The 19,838-nt window shown below is 53.6% G+C and overlaps 8 protein-coding genes across 8 annotated transcripts; 5 read left to right on the top strand and 3 right to left on the bottom strand.

Moving 5' to 3' along the window:
• The first annotated feature begins 3 nt into the window (after window positions 1-3).
• On the top strand, window positions 4-2,675 carry PV07_05551 (uncharacterized protein). Its single transcript, XM_016392459.1, has one exon. It carries the CDS (start codon window positions 310-312, stop codon window positions 1,642-1,644), a length of 1,335 nt encoding a protein of 444 aa, XP_016249978.1. The 5' UTR covers window positions 4-309; the 3' UTR covers window positions 1,645-2,675.
• PV07_05550 (uncharacterized protein) lies at window positions 1,275-2,791 on the bottom strand. Its single transcript, XM_016392458.1, has 2 exons — window positions 2,386-2,791; window positions 1,275-2,305 (listed from the first exon to the last, which is right to left on the bottom strand). The coding sequence occupies exons 1-2, from the start codon at window positions 2,664-2,666 to the stop codon at window positions 1,753-1,755; spliced, it is 834 nt and encodes a 277-aa protein (XP_016249977.1). The 5' UTR covers window positions 2,667-2,791; the 3' UTR covers window positions 1,275-1,752.
• Window positions 2,792-3,619: 828 nt separating this feature from the next.
• On the top strand, window positions 3,620-5,543 carry PV07_05549 (uncharacterized protein). The gene has a single exon (XM_016392457.1). The coding sequence runs from the start codon at window positions 3,766-3,768 to the stop codon at window positions 5,425-5,427; it is 1,662 nt and encodes a 553-aa protein (XP_016249976.1). The 5' UTR covers window positions 3,620-3,765; the 3' UTR covers window positions 5,428-5,543.
• On the bottom strand, window positions 5,415-7,033 carry PV07_05548 (uncharacterized protein). The gene is made up of 2 exons (XM_016392456.1): window positions 6,765-7,033; window positions 5,415-6,699 (listed from the first exon to the last, which is right to left on the bottom strand). The coding sequence occupies exons 1-2, from the start codon at window positions 7,006-7,008 to the stop codon at window positions 5,546-5,548; spliced, it is 1,398 nt and encodes a 465-aa protein (XP_016249975.1). The 5' UTR covers window positions 7,009-7,033; the 3' UTR covers window positions 5,415-5,545.
• Window positions 7,034-7,206: 173 nt separating this feature from the next.
• PV07_05547 (thymidylate kinase) lies at window positions 7,207-9,466 on the top strand. Its single transcript, XM_016392455.1, has 3 exons — window positions 7,207-7,411; window positions 7,474-8,253; window positions 8,493-9,466. The coding sequence occupies exons 1-2, from the start codon at window positions 7,285-7,287 to the stop codon at window positions 8,013-8,015; spliced, it is 669 nt and encodes a 222-aa protein (XP_016249974.1). The 5' UTR covers window positions 7,207-7,284; the 3' UTR covers window positions 8,016-8,253; window positions 8,493-9,466.
• PV07_05546 (uncharacterized protein) lies at window positions 8,052-9,572 on the bottom strand (the record flags this gene model as incomplete). Its single annotated transcript, XM_016392454.1, has 1 exon — window positions 8,052-9,572. Exon 1 carries the CDS (start codon window positions 9,315-9,317, stop codon window positions 8,052-8,054), a length of 1,266 nt encoding a protein of 421 aa, XP_016249973.1. The 5' UTR covers window positions 9,318-9,572.
• A 257-nt stretch (window positions 9,573-9,829) lies between these two features.
• Window positions 9,830-16,023, top strand: PV07_05545 (uncharacterized protein). Its single transcript, XM_016392453.1, has 4 exons — window positions 9,830-10,615; window positions 10,668-10,716; window positions 10,768-14,404; window positions 14,452-16,023. Exons 1-4 carry the CDS (start codon window positions 10,244-10,246, stop codon window positions 15,665-15,667), a joined length of 5,274 nt encoding a protein of 1,757 aa, XP_016249972.1. The 5' UTR covers window positions 9,830-10,243; the 3' UTR covers window positions 15,668-16,023.
• Window positions 16,024-16,200: 177 nt separating this feature from the next.
• PV07_05544 (methylenetetrahydrofolate reductase) lies at window positions 16,201-19,227 on the top strand. The gene has a single exon (XM_016392452.1). The coding sequence runs from the start codon at window positions 16,490-16,492 to the stop codon at window positions 18,899-18,901; it is 2,412 nt and encodes an 803-aa protein (XP_016249971.1). The 5' UTR covers window positions 16,201-16,489; the 3' UTR covers window positions 18,902-19,227.
• Window positions 19,228-19,838: the final 611 nt, after the last annotated feature.

The following is a 19,838-nucleotide window of genomic DNA, read 5'->3' as shown; positions in this document are numbered from 1 at the left end:
AACTAGCGTCGTATGATTGCAATGCCTCTTCAGCTTACGAGCCAACACGATCTGAACAGTTGTCCGCCTTATGCAACCCTTTTTTAAACCAGACTTGAAGACGGATACCGGGACTGTCGTGGATGGCAAAATTGAGCATATATACCTGTCTGTTGCATCATCGCTCACCCAGTGCTTGAATTAACCTTTTTTTACTTCCGTATGCCATTAGCGACAATATGAGCTGGCGGAGACACGAGCTCACAAACGGAGTCTGACCATTGCGCATTGAGGCGGAACCGCTCATCTACACGGCCCATTTTAGAGATCATGAAGGTCCTCCTTTCTGACGGATCGGGCTTGACCTCCAGACAAGTGGCGACGATTCTTGGCCGCAAAGGCGACGAAGTGCACGTCCTCTGCGCACCGGGACTCTCCCTTACCAAAGTCACGGGATGGGTCAAAAAGACACATCTTGTGCCGCAGTTCGGACCAGATCCCTACAAATGGCTCCAGTCCGCGCTCCAAGTCATGATCCGGGAAAAGATCAAGACCATCATTTGCACGCAAGAGCAAGTAGCTGTTCTCTCAGCGGAGGTCGACCAGATAAGGAATCTGGGAGTGGGTATCGCTGTACCGTCTTTTGAAGCCGTCAGTCGTGTTATAGACAAGATCTCGGCCTCCCGCACACTCCAACAAGCATCACTGCTCCAACCAGAGACCGTCTCCGTGGGCACGGCTGACGAGTTGAGAGGCCAGATCGGCCTATTGCCTGCCTTTGTCAAGACCCCCATCGGCACAGCTAGCAAAGGCGTCAGATTTGCGAAGACGGCTGAAGACCTAGCCCGTGTTGGTCAAGAATTTGATGATAGCGGTGCATTTCGCAACAATGGTCGACTGCTCGTTCAAAAGGCGGTGGCTGGGCCGCTCGTGATGGTAGAAGGAGTGTTTTCGGGTGGGAGACTGTTGAGCTGGCATGCATGCCTACGTGCTCGCGAAGGTCCTTCGGGAGGAGCTGCCAAAAAGACGTCTCTTCCACTTCCTGTGTTCGAGGACGATATGAAGAAGCTTGGTGCGTTCTTGAAGTACGATGCTGCCTTGTCCATCGACGCAATCCTTGTGGAGGGAATACCATATTACATCGACGTGAACCCCCGGATTACTGAGCCGATGAATGCTTTCGAGGCGGGTGTGGATCTCGTCGAATCACTACTGAGCATATCCACCTCCGCTCGAAGGGCCGAGACTATCAGGCCCATTCCGCCGAGTCCTGTATGTGGAATAGAGAACATCAACACACATCAATTCGTCCTAGCCGCTATGAAAGCCGTGGAGAGCGGAAGATTCGCCTTGCTTCTCGAGATCTTCACCGCTCTACTTGGTCTCGGCGAGTATGCCAACTCGACGGAGGAGCTGACACCAGTCAGAGACGATCCGCTGAGCGCTGTCTTTTTGTGTGTCTTTACGAGCTTAGTATTGCTCGGGGGCGGACGGGTAGCGAAGTATCTCGACAAGAGCAGCGTGAGCAATTATGCGTTAAGTCCTTCTGGCTGGGAGGCGATCCTCAAAGCTCAGCAAGCAAAAGAGATAGGAGAAGTCGGAGCCGAGCCACGCCCATTGGCAGTTGAATCCACCCACCTCAGCTCGGAGCTTCCCCTGTGGTAAGAGGTGAAAGGTCTTCGAATGAGAGAACGGTTGCATCTTTCCTGAGACAAGCACCATCTTCCCTAGACACGAGTCTCATGGCTCGAAGTCCGTCGGGGACGGCTTACATTAGAAATCGCAAGCTGCGGCCACCTTTTCCATGCTGTCGGCTATCTCGACATATTGCTGTCCTCTTTTCCTCATTCCGCCAGACGACTCCTTGCCCAATGGCATTCTCGAGATCATCGGGTCAGACGATGGCTCTAATACCTCCTTCACAATCGCCTCAGCGGTCTTCTTTGGGTCCTGTGGCGCTCCGTCATGCAGCCCTGCAATAGCCTGCAGCACGTACTCGGTGACAGTTCCCTTATAAGCATCTGCAATGGGTGGCATCCCCATCTTCTTCAGATCGTAAAAGCTAGTCTTCATCGCGCCTGGCTCGGCAATCAAAACCCTGACCGCGAAGGGCGACAATTCAGTGGCCAATGCCTCGGACACGCCCTCGATCGCAAACTTGGACGCGGCATACACAGCTGCTCCAGGAGGAGCATTCCAATTGACCGCACTAGAGATATTGACGATAACCCCAGAGTGTCGGCTCCTCATGGATGGAGCGAGTGCTTGAATGATACGGATAGGGCCCCAGAAGTTCGTCTCAAACAGTTGACGGGCTTTGTCGAGGCTGTCAGCAGGGAATGGCAGTCAGCGATCTTCCTTCGTAGGTGCTGGGTTGCGGTGGGGGTAGAATCAAGAACGACTTACTCCATCGTCTCTAAAGGTCCGCCATCTGCGTACCCGGCATTGTTCACCACAACGTCTATGGGTCCGTGTTCTTTGACAATCTCCTTGATTTCACTCTCAAGGCTTGGAGCAGAAACGTCCAGTTTCGCCCAAATACCGCCAAGTTTCTCAATGTCCTCGACCGCACCAGGAGAGCTGGCTGGGTTGCGGGATGTGGCGATACACTTCTGCCCAGCTTCCAGAGCCGCCCGCGCAATCTCGAGGCCTAAGCCTGTGCTGCAACCTGTCACAAGCCACTGCATAGCTTCTCGTGTCTCTTAAGGAGGATATAAGTCTGTGCTTCGGAGTGTCTGATTGGGTTATTGAAGACTTGTGATTTGTTCGTGTCGGCTGACTTGAGGGAAATAGTCTCAAGAGGACTCCAGCCATATTTATACCCCCGTGTACGTGCTTGGAGGTGCAGTGCAGGTGCTAGTCGTACCGCTTTTACTGGTCTGCCTTGCTATTTCACACCACGCATTCGATCCACTGCAGTAGACAGATAAAGCCACGAAACTCGTAATCCTGCGGCCGTAAATCATGGTCCATCTTTCCCATGACTTTCTGGGGCTGTGGACACGAGGTTATCCCGTATATGTTAATATGGCTGGCGGAGCTGGAACTATTCGCTGCTCGCCCCAAATGACCGAAAGAGGCAGGCAGGAAAGCCACAACGGATGAATAGACCAGCCGAAGCAACCAGGATTGGTTTGTCCGGGCCAAAATGGCTCGGTCTGTTCGAGACGGGGAGCCAGTGATCGTACCACTTTGCCTATATCATGCTCTCCGATGCCGTGCGGGTTCTGCCTTGCCACCGGGGACGGGCAATACCAGGTAACCCCAGTTGTTGATATCGACGACTCGGGTTAGACTGGCGCAGTTCGCTGACGCAAATCCGAGTACGGGAACGAATCGGGAATGGTGCGAGAAGATATAGATCAGACCCTTGAGGAGCCTTGGGCCCAGTATTTGTGGATGGTGGGGATGCTGGTTGTTTGCAATGTCCGTGGTCGGTGATGCCTTTGAGGTCTGTTTCCAGCAGCAGGATACGATGTGCAGATTAGATGTAACAAATCTACCATATTATTGTGAAGAGACTAGGGATTCGCATACACCGGCAACGGACGCGCTGGATTGGTAACCGGGCACTACTCGGCATCAGCCTTACGTCACGATCGACGACGAGGCTGTCATTTTCCTTTTTCCTTTGGACTCTCCTCACCGTGTTCATAGAGCTTCTCCAGAGCAATCCGCGACACTTGCACCATTGCATACTCTTATTCTCGCTGGTCTCGTCTTCATATCATCGCGATAATTGAATGGAATACTATTCCTCCTGCAGCTCAAAAGAAACCTCTCTCGATGTCTAGCCTTCGCGCGGGTGACCATCACCGAAACGACGACTGTGAAATGCGGTCTATGACATCTTACTTCTCGCGCATGAGGAGCCTGGCCCTTAACAGCAGCGTGTCTTCAAAGTCTTCGCATTCTGCCAATGGCACATCATCGAAACCTGTCCTGGTAATGGGCAATCCCTCGGCGGACCTGGACAGCTTCGTCTCCGCCGTGGTTACCTCCTTTTGCTACAACCTGGCTGAAAACGATGCGGCTTACGCCAGGAGACCCATTTACATTCCGCTGTTGAATCTCCCGTCCGTCAGAGCAAGCGACCTATGGAGACTTCGGCCCGAGTTTGGAGTCGCACTGCGATTGGCGCTGGGGGAGTCGCCTGACACCGTTGGCAAAGAGGGGCGGGAGCAGGGCAAGACTGATGCACTGAAGGAACTTGTCACCATCGCGGACATTAAGGCTGATGAGGGATCAGAGCTACATAAGCTCTTCACCGACTCCAAGAACTCCGAATCACAGCCCTCAGATGCGACGGAGAAACAATCCCTCTTCCTGGTCGACCACAACTCTCCGTCAATACCTGGCCTGTCAGACGAAGCGATATCGGCCAGATTTACCGTCTCGGGCTGCATCGACCACCACGTCGACGAAAACTACGTCGCCCAGGATGCAGATCCACGGATCGTCACGACAGGGATCGGGAGCTGCACCAGCCTTGTGGTCACGCACTTCCGCGAGCGGGGGATGTGGCCTTCCTGCTCGAGCGAGCAGCCGGACGAACAGGGCCCAAACACACCGCACATCGACCCGGAGGTGCTCCAACAGATATCCAGACTCGCCCTCGCCCCGATCCTCATCGACACCTGGAAACTGCGGGCCAAGGGCGACAAATGCTCTGACACGGACCGGGAAGTCGTGCGGTTCTTGGAATCCGTGATCGCAACGACAGGCACGGGCCATAGAGACGCCGCCTCATCGCCGCGATCGTCACAGCCCGCACGGCAATCCGCCCCGGCGGGGATGGCGGAGTGGGACCGCGACGCCTTCTTCTCCTGCATCGCGACCGCAAAGGCCAACTCCCTGGACCTTCTGACGATGCAGGAGGTGTTTGATCGCGACTACAAGGCCTGGACTGAGCGCACCTCCGGCTCCAGCTCTGGCGGCGGTGGTGGTGGTGGTGGTGGTGGTGGTGGTGGTAGTGGCAAGGAAATCAACATCGGCATCTCCAGCCTGGTGAAGCCGCTTTCCTGGCTCGTCGCGCACGCCGGCACCGGCGCCGTCGACGCCTTCCTCGCCGAGATCGAGGCCTTCGCGACCGACCCCGCCCGCCGGCTGGGCGTGTTCTGCATGCTCACGCGCACGGGCGACGGGCGCAAGGAAGTCGCCGTGCTGGCCCTGGACGAAGCCGTCGAGGGCGCGATCGACGCGTTCGAGGCACGCGGCCGCGACGAGCTACGCTTGTCCGACTGGTCTGCTTCAGCTGCCGCCGCTGCGGCTGGAGATGGCGGCCCCGGCGGAAGCAGCGACGGGGAGGGCGAGGTCAAGGGACTCACCGAGGGGCTTACGAGAAAGTTCGGCGACAAGGGTCGCTGGAAGATCTGGTGGATGGGAGACACGAGCAAGAGTCGCAAGCAAGTCGGGCCGCTGTTGAGAGATGCGGTGAGAAACCTGTAGGACGACGGGGATTGAATCTGGTATACTACTTGAGTCGCTCCAATGATTCTGCATGTATTGGGATCATATTCATGCTCGGATTCTCTCTGTGTGTGTGAGAGAAGAGGGATAACTCTATTCATTCCACCTTCTTCGCTAACCCATGTGTTTCAATATCATTTGCATCCCCGTCCGGCGTGGCGACGCCGCTCTCCGACTCTGCGAGTTTCTCCACCTGATCATCCAACTTCCCGTACGCCTTGGGATTCTTTTTCGGCTCGCCCCTACCAACGCTCTTCATCTGATACCCTCTCACTCTCGGTCCCTGGCCAGTCCGTTCCGGCAACTCGGATTCATATGCACGACTGAATGTCCTCGTGTCGTCCTCGAATGTCTGCTTCTGCATGCTTTGGCGGACGGCAGAGAAGAAGGCATCGATGACGGAGAAATTGTGGATCTGCAGGAGCGTCCACGCGAGCATTTCGTTCGCTTGGAGGAGATGGTGCACATACGCCCGGTGATGGCGTGTGCAGGTGTAACAGGTGCAACGGGGACTCAAGGGGGAGAGGTCAGTGGCGTGTGTTGTGGACCAAAGATCAATTCCGAGAGGTTGATTGGGAGTGTCCAAAGAGCCCGGAAAGGTGAATGACAAGGCGATCCCATGTTCTGATGACCGTGTCACGAAGGGTACTGTCAAGAAATCGACTCCGGCGATGATTGCTGCGAGTACTGCTTGTGGCGATGAAGGGTCATTAAGACATATTATCGGTATCTCTCTGAGCGCTTCTGGCAACCCAACCACCGTCGAGGGCGAATAGACGCACAGTCCGGATATGTGAGGATTGTATTCGTCCTTCAGATCTGAAAGATACAAGGACAGAAGCTGTGTTTCATGCGGTGGTATTGCCGCGAAGAAGGGAAGACCTTCCTCTTCCTCTGTGCTCTCCACGAAATCTCGCAACCATGCATGTGTCCTGTCCACGCTTTTTTCTATTCTCTTGGCGCTCGCGGTCTCCGTGCTGATCAGATCAGGGATGCTGGTGGAAATGTCGGCTTTCAACCTTCTGATCGCCTCGTGATACTGCTCGACGTCGAGGAACCTGAATCCAACTGACGTCGAAATCGCCACCGACGAATTCGTGTTGTGCGCAGGACAAGGTATGTTTGGGACTCTGCGCAGGCCAAATATGGACAGATATCTGTCGGGCAGGCCAATATACTGCCGTAATGGAGACTCCCCATTTTGAACAGGGGTGCTGTAAAGAGGCGCATTCGCGTTCGACTTTTCAATGACTATCCACCAACTGTAAGCCACGTAAGTCAGCAATCCAGCTTGACGCTGAAAGTTGGGAACGTACAGTCTTCCAAGGGCACGTAGACAGCCGAGATATTGGTGTGCTTCTGCAGATTATCTTGTGATAGGTGAGGAATCACGCCCCGAGAAGTTGGGGCGACATAGTGTGGTGTCGAGATCGGGTGTCGCCCACGAAGCGTCAAATGGCCCAGCCTGCCCGCGCATTCTGGCGTGGACGCCTGCTGAAGGACAAACTTGAACATCTCGTCCGGGAGCTGAGCAAGCGAAGCACCATTTACACAATCCATGGTTGCATGGTTTGGTGGCTTGTCGACAAGTGTGTGGTAGATTTTGTGTCCAGGTGAATTGACGGAAGGCATTTGCATTTCCATCGCTATACATCGACCGTAGATTTGAGTAGTGCGGAGCACAAGTACCATTGAGAAGTGCGCCATGGCCTCGCTGACCCAGCCACGGTTTGAACTTCTCACTATCCTCAACCTCAGCTTGTTACGTGTACTTCTGTTCCGCAGACTGATCCAGCTGCATGATTCGGAGCCTGTCAGATAGAATCTGCCACTACCATGTCGACACGCGGCAGACTCATTGTAGTTGAAGGCCTTGATCGCTCTGGAAAGTCCAGTCAGTGCCAACGCCTCTTCGAGCAATTCCAGTCGCAAGGTCTGAAGGTCCGCTATGTCAAGTTTCCGGGTCTGTCCAACCCAAAGATCATTCATCTAGAAAAGCTCATCGGCTGATTTTTCTCGGGGTAGATCGAGCCACGCCCACGGGCCAGATGATCAATAGCTATTTAACTGGCGAAGCTCAACAGGATGACCATTCTATCCACTTGATCTTCAGTGCCAACAGGTGGGAAGCGATCAAATCTATTTCGTTTGACCTTCTGTCCGGTGTCAACGTGATAGTCGACCGATATTCTTTTTCTGGAGCCGTCTATTCGGCGGCGAAACAGAACCCGGACCTCTCAATTGAATGGGCGTGGTCGCCCGAAATCGGCCTCTTGAAGCCTGATTTGCTGTTCTTTTTGGATATCTCTTCTGCTGACGCTGCCAAACGGGGAGGCTATGGCGCCGAGCGGTACGAGAAAGAAGAAATGCAATCTCGTGTCCGAACCTTGTTCAAGGAATTGTTCGCCAGACTCGATGGAGTCGCCATTTATCAGGTTGACGCTGGAAGAACGATGGACGCCGTCGCCGCCGAAATCCTGTCAATTGTTCAAGGATCGACCGTGGAAGATGGTCTTGTGTCTGGCGGCCTGCAGAAGCTGGGTCCACTGCTCGACAAGAGGTCCTGAGAAACGGGGATTGTACTGAACGTAGGGTTGAGATGGTTATCCTTCATCTTCGCTATCTTCAATGACTATTTGGAGTCTCCTAGTGCCATCTGCGCCAGCGGAAGGCCTAACCGTCAGCCCACTCGACGCATTGGACGCCACGCTTGTGAAGGAATCTGCGGATGCAAGGGACATCCTGTCTTCCTCATCACCATCGCCAAGGCTCAGCTCAGCCTCCTCATCCACTACTCTTTTTGCGGTGAGCTCTTCTTCTTCACTTTCCGACAGATCGACTTCTTCTTCGCTCTCGGTCTCCATTATCTCTGCTGCCGTCGCCGAGCTCTTACCCTTCTTGCCCATGAGCCTTTGAACCTCCTTTATACCTCTATTTCGAAGGGTGACCTGCTGCATTAATTCCAGCCAAGCATGCTCCTGTCGACAGCTTGGACACGTTGCAGTTTCTGGGACGACTGGCGAGGCTGACTGTGTTTTCTTCAGAGATTCGTCGGCTAGACATCTAACATGGGACATGCTCTGACAGTTGTGCGTGTGACAAATGACGAAGATGCTCTTACGGAGATCGATCGTCTCTGCACATACAGAACAATTCCGAGTATCATCTTCATCGAGAAGAAATCGACTCTTTTCAAAGACGCCTTTCAGCCGGGCGTATGTTGAATCGACGCCTTCAACACCGCCCTTCCCGATCAAATCAGCCTTTCTCTTCCTCTGATTCGGCCGAGGCTGAGCAGAGGTGAACTCCACCTCTTCCGGCTGTTGGGGCTTCGGTTCTGCCGGGTCAAAGTGCACACTGATTCCCGGTCTGATTTGAGTATCGACGCGTCCGCACCAGGTTGACCACGAACGGTACACATCCTCACTGAAGAAGCGGACTTCAAGTGGCCATTTGGAGAAATAGGGCGCTCGCAGCAGCAGGTGGAGATTTGATAACTTGTCAATCAAAGAAGTTCTGGGCCGCCCTGGTCGTTTGGTGACTTTCCCCGTCCTAGAGGTCTTGGTTCGGGTGGTGGCAAAGGAGAGGCGCTGCTCTGGGGAAATATGGCGTGTTAAATGTGCATTGTGCCATGCCCACTCAAACTGCAAAGCTGCAATGTTGGAGGGGAACCCGGCGACGATACAGGCCATTTCCCAGGGACGAAGACTTGCCCGAGAAGTGCGCACGGCCCCGCCTTGGACTCGACCATTGTGCTGAGCCAGCCGACGTGCTGGGTCTGGTGAGGAACCGATGTAGAGGCTAGAGTGCCGCACGGTGGAGCGGAGGAGATAGCAGCAGTAAAACGCGGGAATGGGCTTGATATCCATCTTCGACTTGAATCACTTGGAGACCAGGTCGACCTGCCGTAAATCCAGGCGGGACGCTTGGGGCATTTAGCAAAGGTAGCAAAGATACCGCGCCTAGTGACTCGTGATTGGTGGCAGCCAGTCGTCGGCCAGTCCCATCAACAAACAAGAGGGTTTGGATTCATGGGTCTGATGTGCATGGCGTTTAGACTTGCAGGGAAGCCGAGGACTGTCTCGTTCTAACACCGAGGAATGTGTGTTGATCAATGGCCAGTATCTCGTTCTCCTGCGTTGTTGACAGAAGCGGGAAGAAGCCATCACGTGGCCGGAGACGAGGGGGGGCACAATGCCAAGAGCCTTGGCAAGTTTGGCAGCATTGAACAAGCCTCCGAGCCACCCAGCGAGGCCCAGCAGCAAAGACACCGCAGCAGCCAATCGAGTCTGGCTCCGGCTCTTTGCCCTTGGAGAGCATCTGGAGCCTCTTCTTGATTCTCTCTCGCGCTTGCCCGACGATCCCCATCTATCCACTTGGTACTTGTCTCTCGACCCTCTCGACCTATATCCTTCCTCTCACACCACAACCCGTGCTCTTGTGACTAGGCACTTTTCTCACTCCGCATGTGAGCCACTGCGTCTCAAAGTGCTCTTCTGGCACTTAGCATGCCGCTCCTCAAGCTCAGAGTTCAAGGCTAACCCTGCGATCCATTCCTTGTCCCTCTACAAGGCTGCCCGAAGGCAAACTCACCTGTCAACCCGCCCTGCCGCTCGTTTTTCGCGATTTTCCTGTTCGATATCAATATCAACCAATTCCAAAAGCTCTCATCTACCGTCGCTCTCGGTATCAAGTCCATTAGACTCGACGGTCCTCCGAATCCTCCCTGTACAATTACGATTATCCGAATAAGCATATCCCGCAGCTTGAGCGGGCTTTCCCACCTGTCGCAGTCATGGTCGCTCCACCTTCGACTGGTGGTGTCGCACCACCGGCTGCGACTGTGAAGCCATCATCAAGCGCTCCGAGAATGAACGGTGCTCCTCCTGCCACCATGACCACGCCCTCGTTTCCATACAGTGCCCGCCGTGCTCCACCTCTTGATTTGCGAACCGTCGAGCGCAAGGGCCATGCCTACAGTCGCGATCCCCCAGCGAGAAGGAGACTTCATGACCTACCCGAAGCCCCAACTTTCCGACCTACAGAGGCAGAATTTCGTGATCCGATGGAGTATATTCGCAGTATATCGGAGAAGGCCAGAAAATACGGTATTTGCAAGATCATCCCTCCAGACAACTGGAATCCAGATTTCGCCATTGATACAGAGGTGAGCCATTCAAGGAATGTCGGGCCGGAACTGCTTTGCTAACGGATCATAGCGCTTCCATTTCCGCACTCGGCGCCAGGAGATCAACCTGGTCGAAGGAGGTGGGCTTTCTTAGAGTCTGGGCGATGTATCTCTTCTGACATATTTCGCAGGGAACCGCACAAATCTCAACTACCTAGACCAGCTGGCCAAATTTCACAAACAATATGGCGCACACCTCAATCGGTTTCCCTCGGTAGATAAGCGTCCGCTTGACCTTTATAAACTCAAGAAAGCCGTCGAAGTCAGAGGTGGCTTCGAACGGGTCTGCAAGGACAAGAAGTGGGCTGAGATTGGGAGAGATTTGGGATATAGTGGGAAGATCATGTCATCACTATCCACGTCCCTCAAGAATTCCTATCAGCGATGGCTACATCCCTATGAGGAATGGCTGAAGTATGCCAAACCCGGCGTTCAGCAGCAGCTCGACAACGAACATGGTGGAGCGTACTCGCCCTCGGTCATGCCCCATCAGCCCATGGTCACCCACCCACCTCCTTCATCACAGTCTGCTCCGCCTGTCATGGCAGCAGATTCTCCAAAGACCCAGCCCGCAAGACCTCTAACTCCCCAAATACAGAATTCTCCGGGCCCATCGCAGCAGCAGCCACCCGTAACCTTGGTACCCCCTGCCGCTCAATCACGACCAGTATCATCCTCGGGCTTCACTGCAGTCAACAGTGGTTTCACTGCGGTAAACAACCCTTCAGGTTTTACGGCCGTCAATACCCTCCCACCTCCTCCGGTCAAGAAAGAAGTCAACGGCCTGCCGCCATCAACTCAAAGTCCGGCTTCATCCTTCCCCGCCATCAATGGGCCGACAATCACGACGATACACTCAACTGGTAGTTCAATACCGAATGGGACACCGAACCCTCTGAAGAGGACTTTGAGCCATGATAGTCTCAATGGTGAGTCCGGCTCGGAGGGACTCGATGGCGAAGGCGATGCAGCAAATGGCAGACGGAGCAAGAGGCCGAAGAAAGATGGTATGCCCACAATTCCGGGCAACCATATTCCTGCCATGCGCCCGACAACCCCCCAAGTGCGCACCAAAACGGCACCCCGGAGACATGGCGAGAAATGTGAGAAGTGCGGCAAGTCAGAAAACAAGGAGAGCATCCTTGTTTGCGATAGCTGCGATACGGGCTACCACAAGCATTGTGTGGAACCACCTTTGAGCCATATGCCCGAGTATGACTGGCACTGTTCGAAATGCCTGGTTGGGACAAATGACTATGGTTTCGAGGAAGGCAGCGTCTACTCTTTGAAGCAATTTCAAGAGAAGGCCAACAACTTCAAAGAGCATTACTTTTCTGCCCGAATGCCCTTCGACCCTGTTTCTAATACGCCAAGAAAGCCAACCGAGGACGATGTCGAACGTGAATTCTGGAGACTAGTCGAAGACATCACCGAGTCAGTCGAAGTTGAGTACGGTGCAGACATTCACTCGACAACTCATGGCAGCGGTTTCCCTACAGTGGAGAAGAACCCTCTCAATCCATATTCGAAGAGCCCATGGAACTTGAACGTCATGCCCTTCCTCGAAGAGTCGTTGTTCAGACACATCAAGGGTGACATATCCGGGATGACGGTCCCGTGGCTGTATGTGGGCATGTGTTTCTCGACGTTTTGCTGGCACAATGAGGATCACTATGCATATTCGGCAAATTACCAACACTTTGGTGCGACCAAAACTTGGTACGGCATTCCTGGCAAGGACGCGTATCGTTTCGAAGATGCAATGCGAAAAGCAGTGCCAGAATTGTTTGAGACCCAACCTGATTTACTTTTTCAGTTGGTCACCATTCTTCCACCACATCAACTGAGAAAGGCGGGGGTTGAGGTTTACGCCCTCGACCAACGGGCAGGTCAATTCGTAATCACATTCCCTCAAGCTTACCATGCGGGATTCAATCATGGTTTCAACTTCAACGAAGCTGTTAATTTTGCGCCTGCCGACTGGGAAGAGTTTGGCGAGTTGGGCGTGCAGCGACTGCAGGAATTCCGCCGTCAACCATGCTTCTCGCATGATGAGCTCCTCTTCACCGCCGCGGCGTCAGATACAACAATTAAGACCGCGAAGTGGCTGGGACCTGCGCTTGAGCGAACTCGAACTCGAGAATTGGCCGAGCGTCAAAGTTTTGTGGCAATGCACAAGCGGCATTTTCCCCACGACGACTGTACGTTCGATACATTGGCTCCTGAGCCATCCGAGTCCTGCGGCCTCATCATCAAGATCGAGAACGCCGAGCTTGAAGAGGAAGAATATCAGTGCTGCTATTGCAAGGCATTTTCCTACCTTTCACAATTTCGGTGCCACCGCAGTGGCAAAGTCACATGCCTTTTGCATCCTGAAGTGTCTGATTGCTGCTCTGACTCTCCTAGTGAAAGGCTGAGGGGACCCAACCACAGTCTTCTGGTCCGCTACACCAACCAAGAGTTGAGCAATATTGTCCAGAAAGTGGTGGACAAAGCAAACGTACCTGAAGCATGGGAGGCAAAAGTAGAGGCCCTACTGGCCAACGAAGCTCGGCCTGCGCTCAAGTCTATGCATACGCTACTGACAGAAGGTGAGAAGATACCACATACGCTGAAGGGTCTAGATGATCTAGCCGATTTTGTCAAGAAGTGCGACCAATGGGTGGAAGAGGCGAACCAGTATCTCACCAGGAAGCAGCAAAACAGACGAAAGAATGAGAAGGCCTGGCGTCGATCTTCCCTTCGGACCGGCCGGCCAGAGGACAAGGACAGCGAGCCACAACTCACCGTGGAACGCATGAAGGAGCTGATCGAAGATGGAGAACTGCTCGGGTTCAGTGCCCCTCAGCTGGAAAGTTTGAGAGAAAAGGTCACCGTTGTCGATGAATGGCGGGCGAGTGTGAACCGCATCCTCACAGGCCAGCACCAAGCTACTTCCGACGAGTTAGAGGGTCTGCTCGAAGAAGGTCGCGGCTTCATGGCTGCTATGCCTGAACTCACAAACTTGGAGCAAGTTCACGCGCGCACCCACTGGCTTGAAGAAGTCCGACAAGTTCAGAAAGATGTTCAATCAAAGACACTTGATGATTGCAAAGAGCTTCTTAAGCGCACTTCGGAACTGGAAATCTCTCTACAGATGCCAGAAGTCTTGTTTCTGACTGAAGTGGTGAGACAAGGCGAGTTCTGGGAGATCAAAGCAAAAGAAGTCATGGCAGCCGAGGATGTCCACTATCCCCAGCTGGAATCACTACATTCTCAAGTGCAGAATCAGGTTTTCCCTGTCAACAAGGAGACTTTGGAGCAGATGGATGTCATTCTGGCCAAGAATCGCGAGGCAAAACGCCAGATCATAACTTTGGTCGAACGAAGCCACGATCCAGACTTCCGAAAGCGTCCAATGTATGCGCACGTCAGGGATGTCGTCAAGAGCTTTGAGGATCTAAATGGGAAACCTCACGGCGCCTCCGACTTGGAGAAAGAATTGAGACGACATGAAGATTGGATGAGACGGGGCAAGAAACTCTTCGGCAAGGCCAATGCTCCGCTTCACATACTGGAACAACACATGAAGTTTGTGGAGGAGAAAAACAACTACTGCTTCGACCTGAATGATACGTTCAGGCCGCCGGTTGAGCCCGCGTCACGAGAAGCCACGCCCATCGAGGGTCAGGAGAAGGGCGCACTCGGCGACGAGGAGAAACCTGTTTTCTGTATTTGTCGTCAACCCGAGGCGGGGCTTATGATCGAATGCGAAATCTGTCATGACTGGTGAGTGGCATCGCCTATTTATTGTGGTCCGACTAATACTCCTTCAGGTACCATGCCAAATGTCTCAAGCTTGCCAGAGGAAAGGTCAAGGAGTGTGAGATGTTTACCTGTCCTATTTGCGATTGGCGAGTCAAGATTCCTCGCGATGCAGCCCGACCGAAACTTGAAGACCTACAAATCTGGCAGGATGAAATCCAGGATCTCCCATTTCAACCGGAGGAAGAAGAACTGCTCAAGCGAATAATCGATAAAGCGCAGGCATTTCGGGAGTTCCTCATGCGATACACGACTGGCAGTCAACTTTGTAGGACAATTGAGGAGATGCCAGAAATGCTCTTTTATCTCCGCAAGATTGAGGGCGCAGAGGTCCTCCTGGCATTTGAGACCAATGTATTACGGCAGGAGCTGCACAAATGGCAGCCCATTGCTCCCGAACCCCCGCCTATTTTGGACCAAAGTTTGTCGACACGAAAGCCCCGACCGACAAAGCAGCAGAAGTTGATGAAGGAGCTGGGAGTCGAGAAACCCGAGGACCTACCAGCACATTTACGGACAAAGACCTATGTGCGGAGAAAGACGCAAGAATCGTTTGTCACTGGACCTTTGCTTCCGAAGCCGTCGACGCAATCACCGTCAGCTCCGGGCTCCACTGCGAGCCCAAGTCATAACGGTGGAAACGCCGAAGGCTCGTCTGCCATGCAGAGGCAAGGATCCAACGATCATACTGGCCCAAGCAGGGCGTTTGAGCCTGGCTACATGTCAGGCTCATCCTTTGCAGAACGTCGACCTTCTCCCTTCTCACCCAACTCGCCCTCATTGTTCAGCCCCACTCGCGAAGCACCACATGAAGAGTTGAGGGATCCGATGATGCCCACATTTGGTGGAGATGGCTCGGAAGGACGAAACCACGACCCGTCATTCCCCATGTTCCGATCGGGTACTGGGTTGGGTCTGGATGCCGACGACGATATACGGAGTGGACTAGCCAATGCATCTGCGAGTGCCGCCAACTCTGCCAGGGAGGGCTCTCCTTCGGGAGGGGGTGAATACGACCATATGTTCATGGACATGACGAATCCAGATGCGGACACGAGTAACGATCCTGTGCCGAGTCTGGAACAAGAGGCCAGTCACGCGAGTGAGGCACTCGATATGATTCGAACTGCGAGCAATGATTCGGTGAACGACCATGCGGACTTGGAGGACGGAGAAAACGTCTCGAAACATTTTGACGACTTTATCAACGGAGACGAACAGAGTTGAAGATGGGTATGGATTCCTGGCGTTTGCGCGAAGGGGAAAATATCAATAACCATCATCGACACTGGGACTTAGCACGTATGGCGAGTCATCAAAAAGGAGTTGTATGCAGCTACCTCGGGGACTGTCGGGACTTTGACATTTGAGGGGATTCATCTGTACGGATTATCCTGTTATCACGACTCATAGAACAGCGAGGTGGTACGGAGGCTTAGGGATGGCCGGATGGTTATGGTGATGGCAGTTTCACGGGCTAGAATATGGCGGTATAGCTGCATGCTTTTGGACTTCTGTACAAGACCTGAGATAGGGACAATGGCTACCAGTCTCGCTGTTTGTGTCCATGTCATATTCCAACCGTCTGGGTGTGTCTCTACGGAGGTAACATGCTGTATACTTTGTGGTGGGCGAGAGCACTTTCAAACTGCGCTGAGGGGCCGCAGCTCGGCAGTTGAGCGGTTGGCGTCATGGACCAGAATCCAAAATTCAACTGGCGCCGCTGGCAAAATGTTGTCGCGGGGCAACTTTTGCTCGTCTTCTACCACAACTTCACCCGCGACCAGCTTGGAAATTGTGAGTAAGGCCACTGCAACTCCCAGAGAGAGACATCATCTGCCTTCTTGCTGGATGGGAACATGATTGCGGGACCAATGACATACAAGCTGGCCAAAGTTCACTTCAACAACTCCTCAGACATCTTCCGTGACTCAAGAATTGCTCTGCGCACACGACCATCCTGCTTAACGCGCTCGCAGCACCCTGCAGACTACTGAGCCTCCTTGGGAGACCAGACGACATAAGGAGAAATACCAAACACCACCGACCATGGCCTCCGAACACGATGATCGTCTGCCCACGCTGCTGTCCTCTCTGCCTGCCTCCTCCTATTACTTCTCCCTCGAATTTTTCCCTCCCAAAACGTCCTCTGGCTTCTCCAACTTACAAGCTCGTCTTGCCCGCATGGCCACGGCGCTGCGCCCTTTGTTTGTTACTGTAACCTGGGGGGCGGGGGGTTCTACAGCTACAAAATCCCTCGAACTGGCCGAAGTATGTCAACGACAAGTTGGACTCACGACTGTACTGCATTTGACCTGCACGAATATGAAGAGGTCTATGATTGACGAGGCATTGGAGGGCGCCAAGGAGATTGGGATTAGAAACATTTTGGCCTTGAGAGGAGATCCACCTCGGGAAGAGTACAAGGATGCTACGTCCGCAGACGATAGTGAGAGTGGCAGTGGTGGTTCGGGGACGGAGAGTAACCAAGAGTTTACATGGGCTGCGGACTTGGTACGATATATCCGGCGAAAACACGGCGGCTATTTTGCAGTCGGTGTCGCAGGTTATCCAGAGGGCCATGCAGATGAATCACACCCGGAGCAGGGGAAACAGAGTGTCGAACATGATTTACCGTACCTTGCCGAGAAAGTCGCGGCCGGCGCCGATTTCATCATGACCCAGCTCACCTACGATATCGAGGCTTACGCCGCGTATGAGAAGAGGCTGCGGGGGTACACTGATCCAGACGGGAAGAAGTTGTTCGAAAAGATCCCCATCATTCCTGGCCTGATGCCCATCCAATCCTACCAGATCATCAAACGAATTACCAAGCTTAGCCACGCCAAACTACCCGAGAAAATCTCCCAGCGGATCGAACGTGTGAAATCGGACGATGAGGCAGTAAAAAGGGTCGGAGTCGACATCCTTTCAGAGCTGGTTGAAGAAATGAAGACATTGCCGCAGCCGGAAGCTCTTCCTAGAGGGTTTCATTTCTATACTCTGAATCTGGAGAAGAGTGTATCATTCATTCTAGAGAGGACAGGGCTGATTCCCTCGATCTCGAGTGAGGGGAGTGTTGAAGACAAAGATGGAGACTCGGCATCTGATTCGGATGTGGTTGTTGTCGACAGCAAGCAAGATCCTCCGACTATCGTCACAACTGGGCCTGTGGATAGCAAAAATGAAAAGGGCCAGCAACCTTCTGGCTTCATACGGCGGAGAAGAAGTTCTGTCAATGCACAGCCTCACAACCGTGTAATAACAGATGGGAGGGCCGAACCTCGAACAAAATCCCGACGACCTGACTCGGACACCGACCCCCCTGGCCGGGGACCCAGTCCCAACCTGAAGCTGACATCTCAACATCTAGCAAGAGACCGCGGCACCGGCATTCCTGCTGCCTCTCCTACCCGGCGGCATAGCCTGCTCATATCTGAAGGACAAGGCTCTTTGGGTCGCGAAGCAACCTGGGACGATTTTCCTAATGGCCGTTGGGGACCCTCTCACTCACCTGCTTTTGGGGAGATTGATGGCTATGGACCGAGTCTGAAAGTGAGTCCGCTTATGGCGAGGAAGTTATGGGGCTACCCGAGGAGCAGAGAAGACGTCACGGAGTTGTTTAGACGCCATGTGTTGGGGGAGTTGATGGCTGTACCATGGAGTGATGACATCGACCCAGATCTGATCTCTGCTGGTGGGGCGGCCTCGGACGATGGCCCCAAGAACTCAAGTGCGCTACGCGCTGAGACGGACGTGATTCGTGCTGAGCTCCAATCCCTCATCAGCAAGCAGAATTACTGGACCCTTGCCTCGCAACCCGCTGTCGATGGCGCCCCTTCATCTGATCCTATCTTTGGCTGGGGACCTCCAGGTGAAGGATTTGTCTTCCAAAAGGCATTTGTGGAGTTCTTCTGTGGTCGCGACGAGTGGGAGGAGAAGCTGCGGCCACGGCTGATGAAGTATGGGAGTGATGTGCTCGGTTGGATGAAGACGGACGCCGAGGGAGTCTTTGAAAGCAGTGAACTCGTAGCTCGGGATCAAGCTCGAAAAAGCAAGCCGTCGTCGACGGATACCGAGAAGGAGAACACCAAACCAGCCTCTCCTCTGCAACCTGCAGACCAGAAATTCTCTACTTCGACATCGACCGCCTCACCCTCGAACACGGTGAACGCAGTGACATGGGGCGTATTCCCTTCCCGCGAAATCTTGACTCCAACCATCATTGAGGCCGAATCCTTTCGAGCCTGGGCACAAGAGGCCTACGCGATCTGGAACGAATGGAAGCGTTGCTTCCCCAGAGGAAGCCAAGAGGCTCTGTTTTTGGAGAAGATGGGAAGAGAGAATGTGTTGGTCAATGTCGTGGGGCAGGCGTTTAGAGGGGGTCATAACGGCGGCAAGGGAGAAGGGGCACGACTATGGAGGATATTGTTGGCTGAAGAGGGGGATGAGAAGCCATAGTCTGACAAAAATGGCTAAGTCAATACCTAGTGAAGAAAAGGAGCCAGCGAGGATCCCATGCGCAATGGTGGTACTGTTTTGTCCCAGTCAAGACGGATTCTGGATTCCACTGCACGGTCTGTATATGCTTGGACACACTTAAAGCGGTTGGGTTGAGCCCCTGCTGGCTCCTACATAGATGGGACTCTGCATATTCAGGAGAAGACCTTAGTCTGTCCAGACCGTCTCCATCCGTTCCCTGATGATGTACGTCCATGTTTCTGCCAGTTATGTCCGCACAATCCGTGCTATGCGGCCGCCCCGAAATCCATCAATGTGTTGCTGTCTTCAAAGGGATGCTATGACCCTCTCGGTGGACATTTTCCTATTGGTCGAATCTGCCCTTGGCTAGAGGATATGCGTTGTGTTGCATAGCCGACAAGAGCTCTCCGATAGGGTCAGCCGTGGCAGCGGAATATGCTACGCGATATGTTTAGACTCATCAGGACAGCTCCAGGAGGCCACCCAAGCTATTGCGGTCCCCCACCTCGTGATACGGCGGTCAGACATGACTGATATATGCCCGTCCTCTCCTGTGGGGGGCTATAGCATCTGCCCTGATCGGGACTGGATACGGTGGTTTCGAGACACCAAGTATCCCATTCCTTTCCAGAGCCCAGAAGGAGTGCGCTGATTGCTTCTTATATTCGTTTGAAAAGGCCAGGACAGGATTTAATTGCCACCCACCATGTCGCAGCCGACGACAGACTTCAAGTACGCTTGGCTCTCTCAGATCGACCCCGTCTGGGCGCCCATCCAGCAAGAATGCGACGCCCGTTTCCGCATCTTTTGGGATCTTCCTGCCGAACAGTATCAAGAAGCATGGAAGTCGAATCCCCTCGTCATGCCCGAGGGTACCCCGATGGACCTGGAGGTGACTTTCGAGACGATTCCGTTC

This window comes from Cladophialophora immunda (assembly GCF_000835495.1).
Source record: "Cladophialophora immunda strain CBS 83496 unplaced genomic scaffold supercont1.3, whole genome shotgun sequence".
NCBI lineage: Eukaryota > Fungi > Ascomycota > Eurotiomycetes > Chaetothyriales > Herpotrichiellaceae > Cladophialophora > Cladophialophora immunda.
The sequence above is the reverse complement of the archived record's forward strand: the minus strand, read 5'-3'. Positions and strand labels throughout refer to the sequence as shown.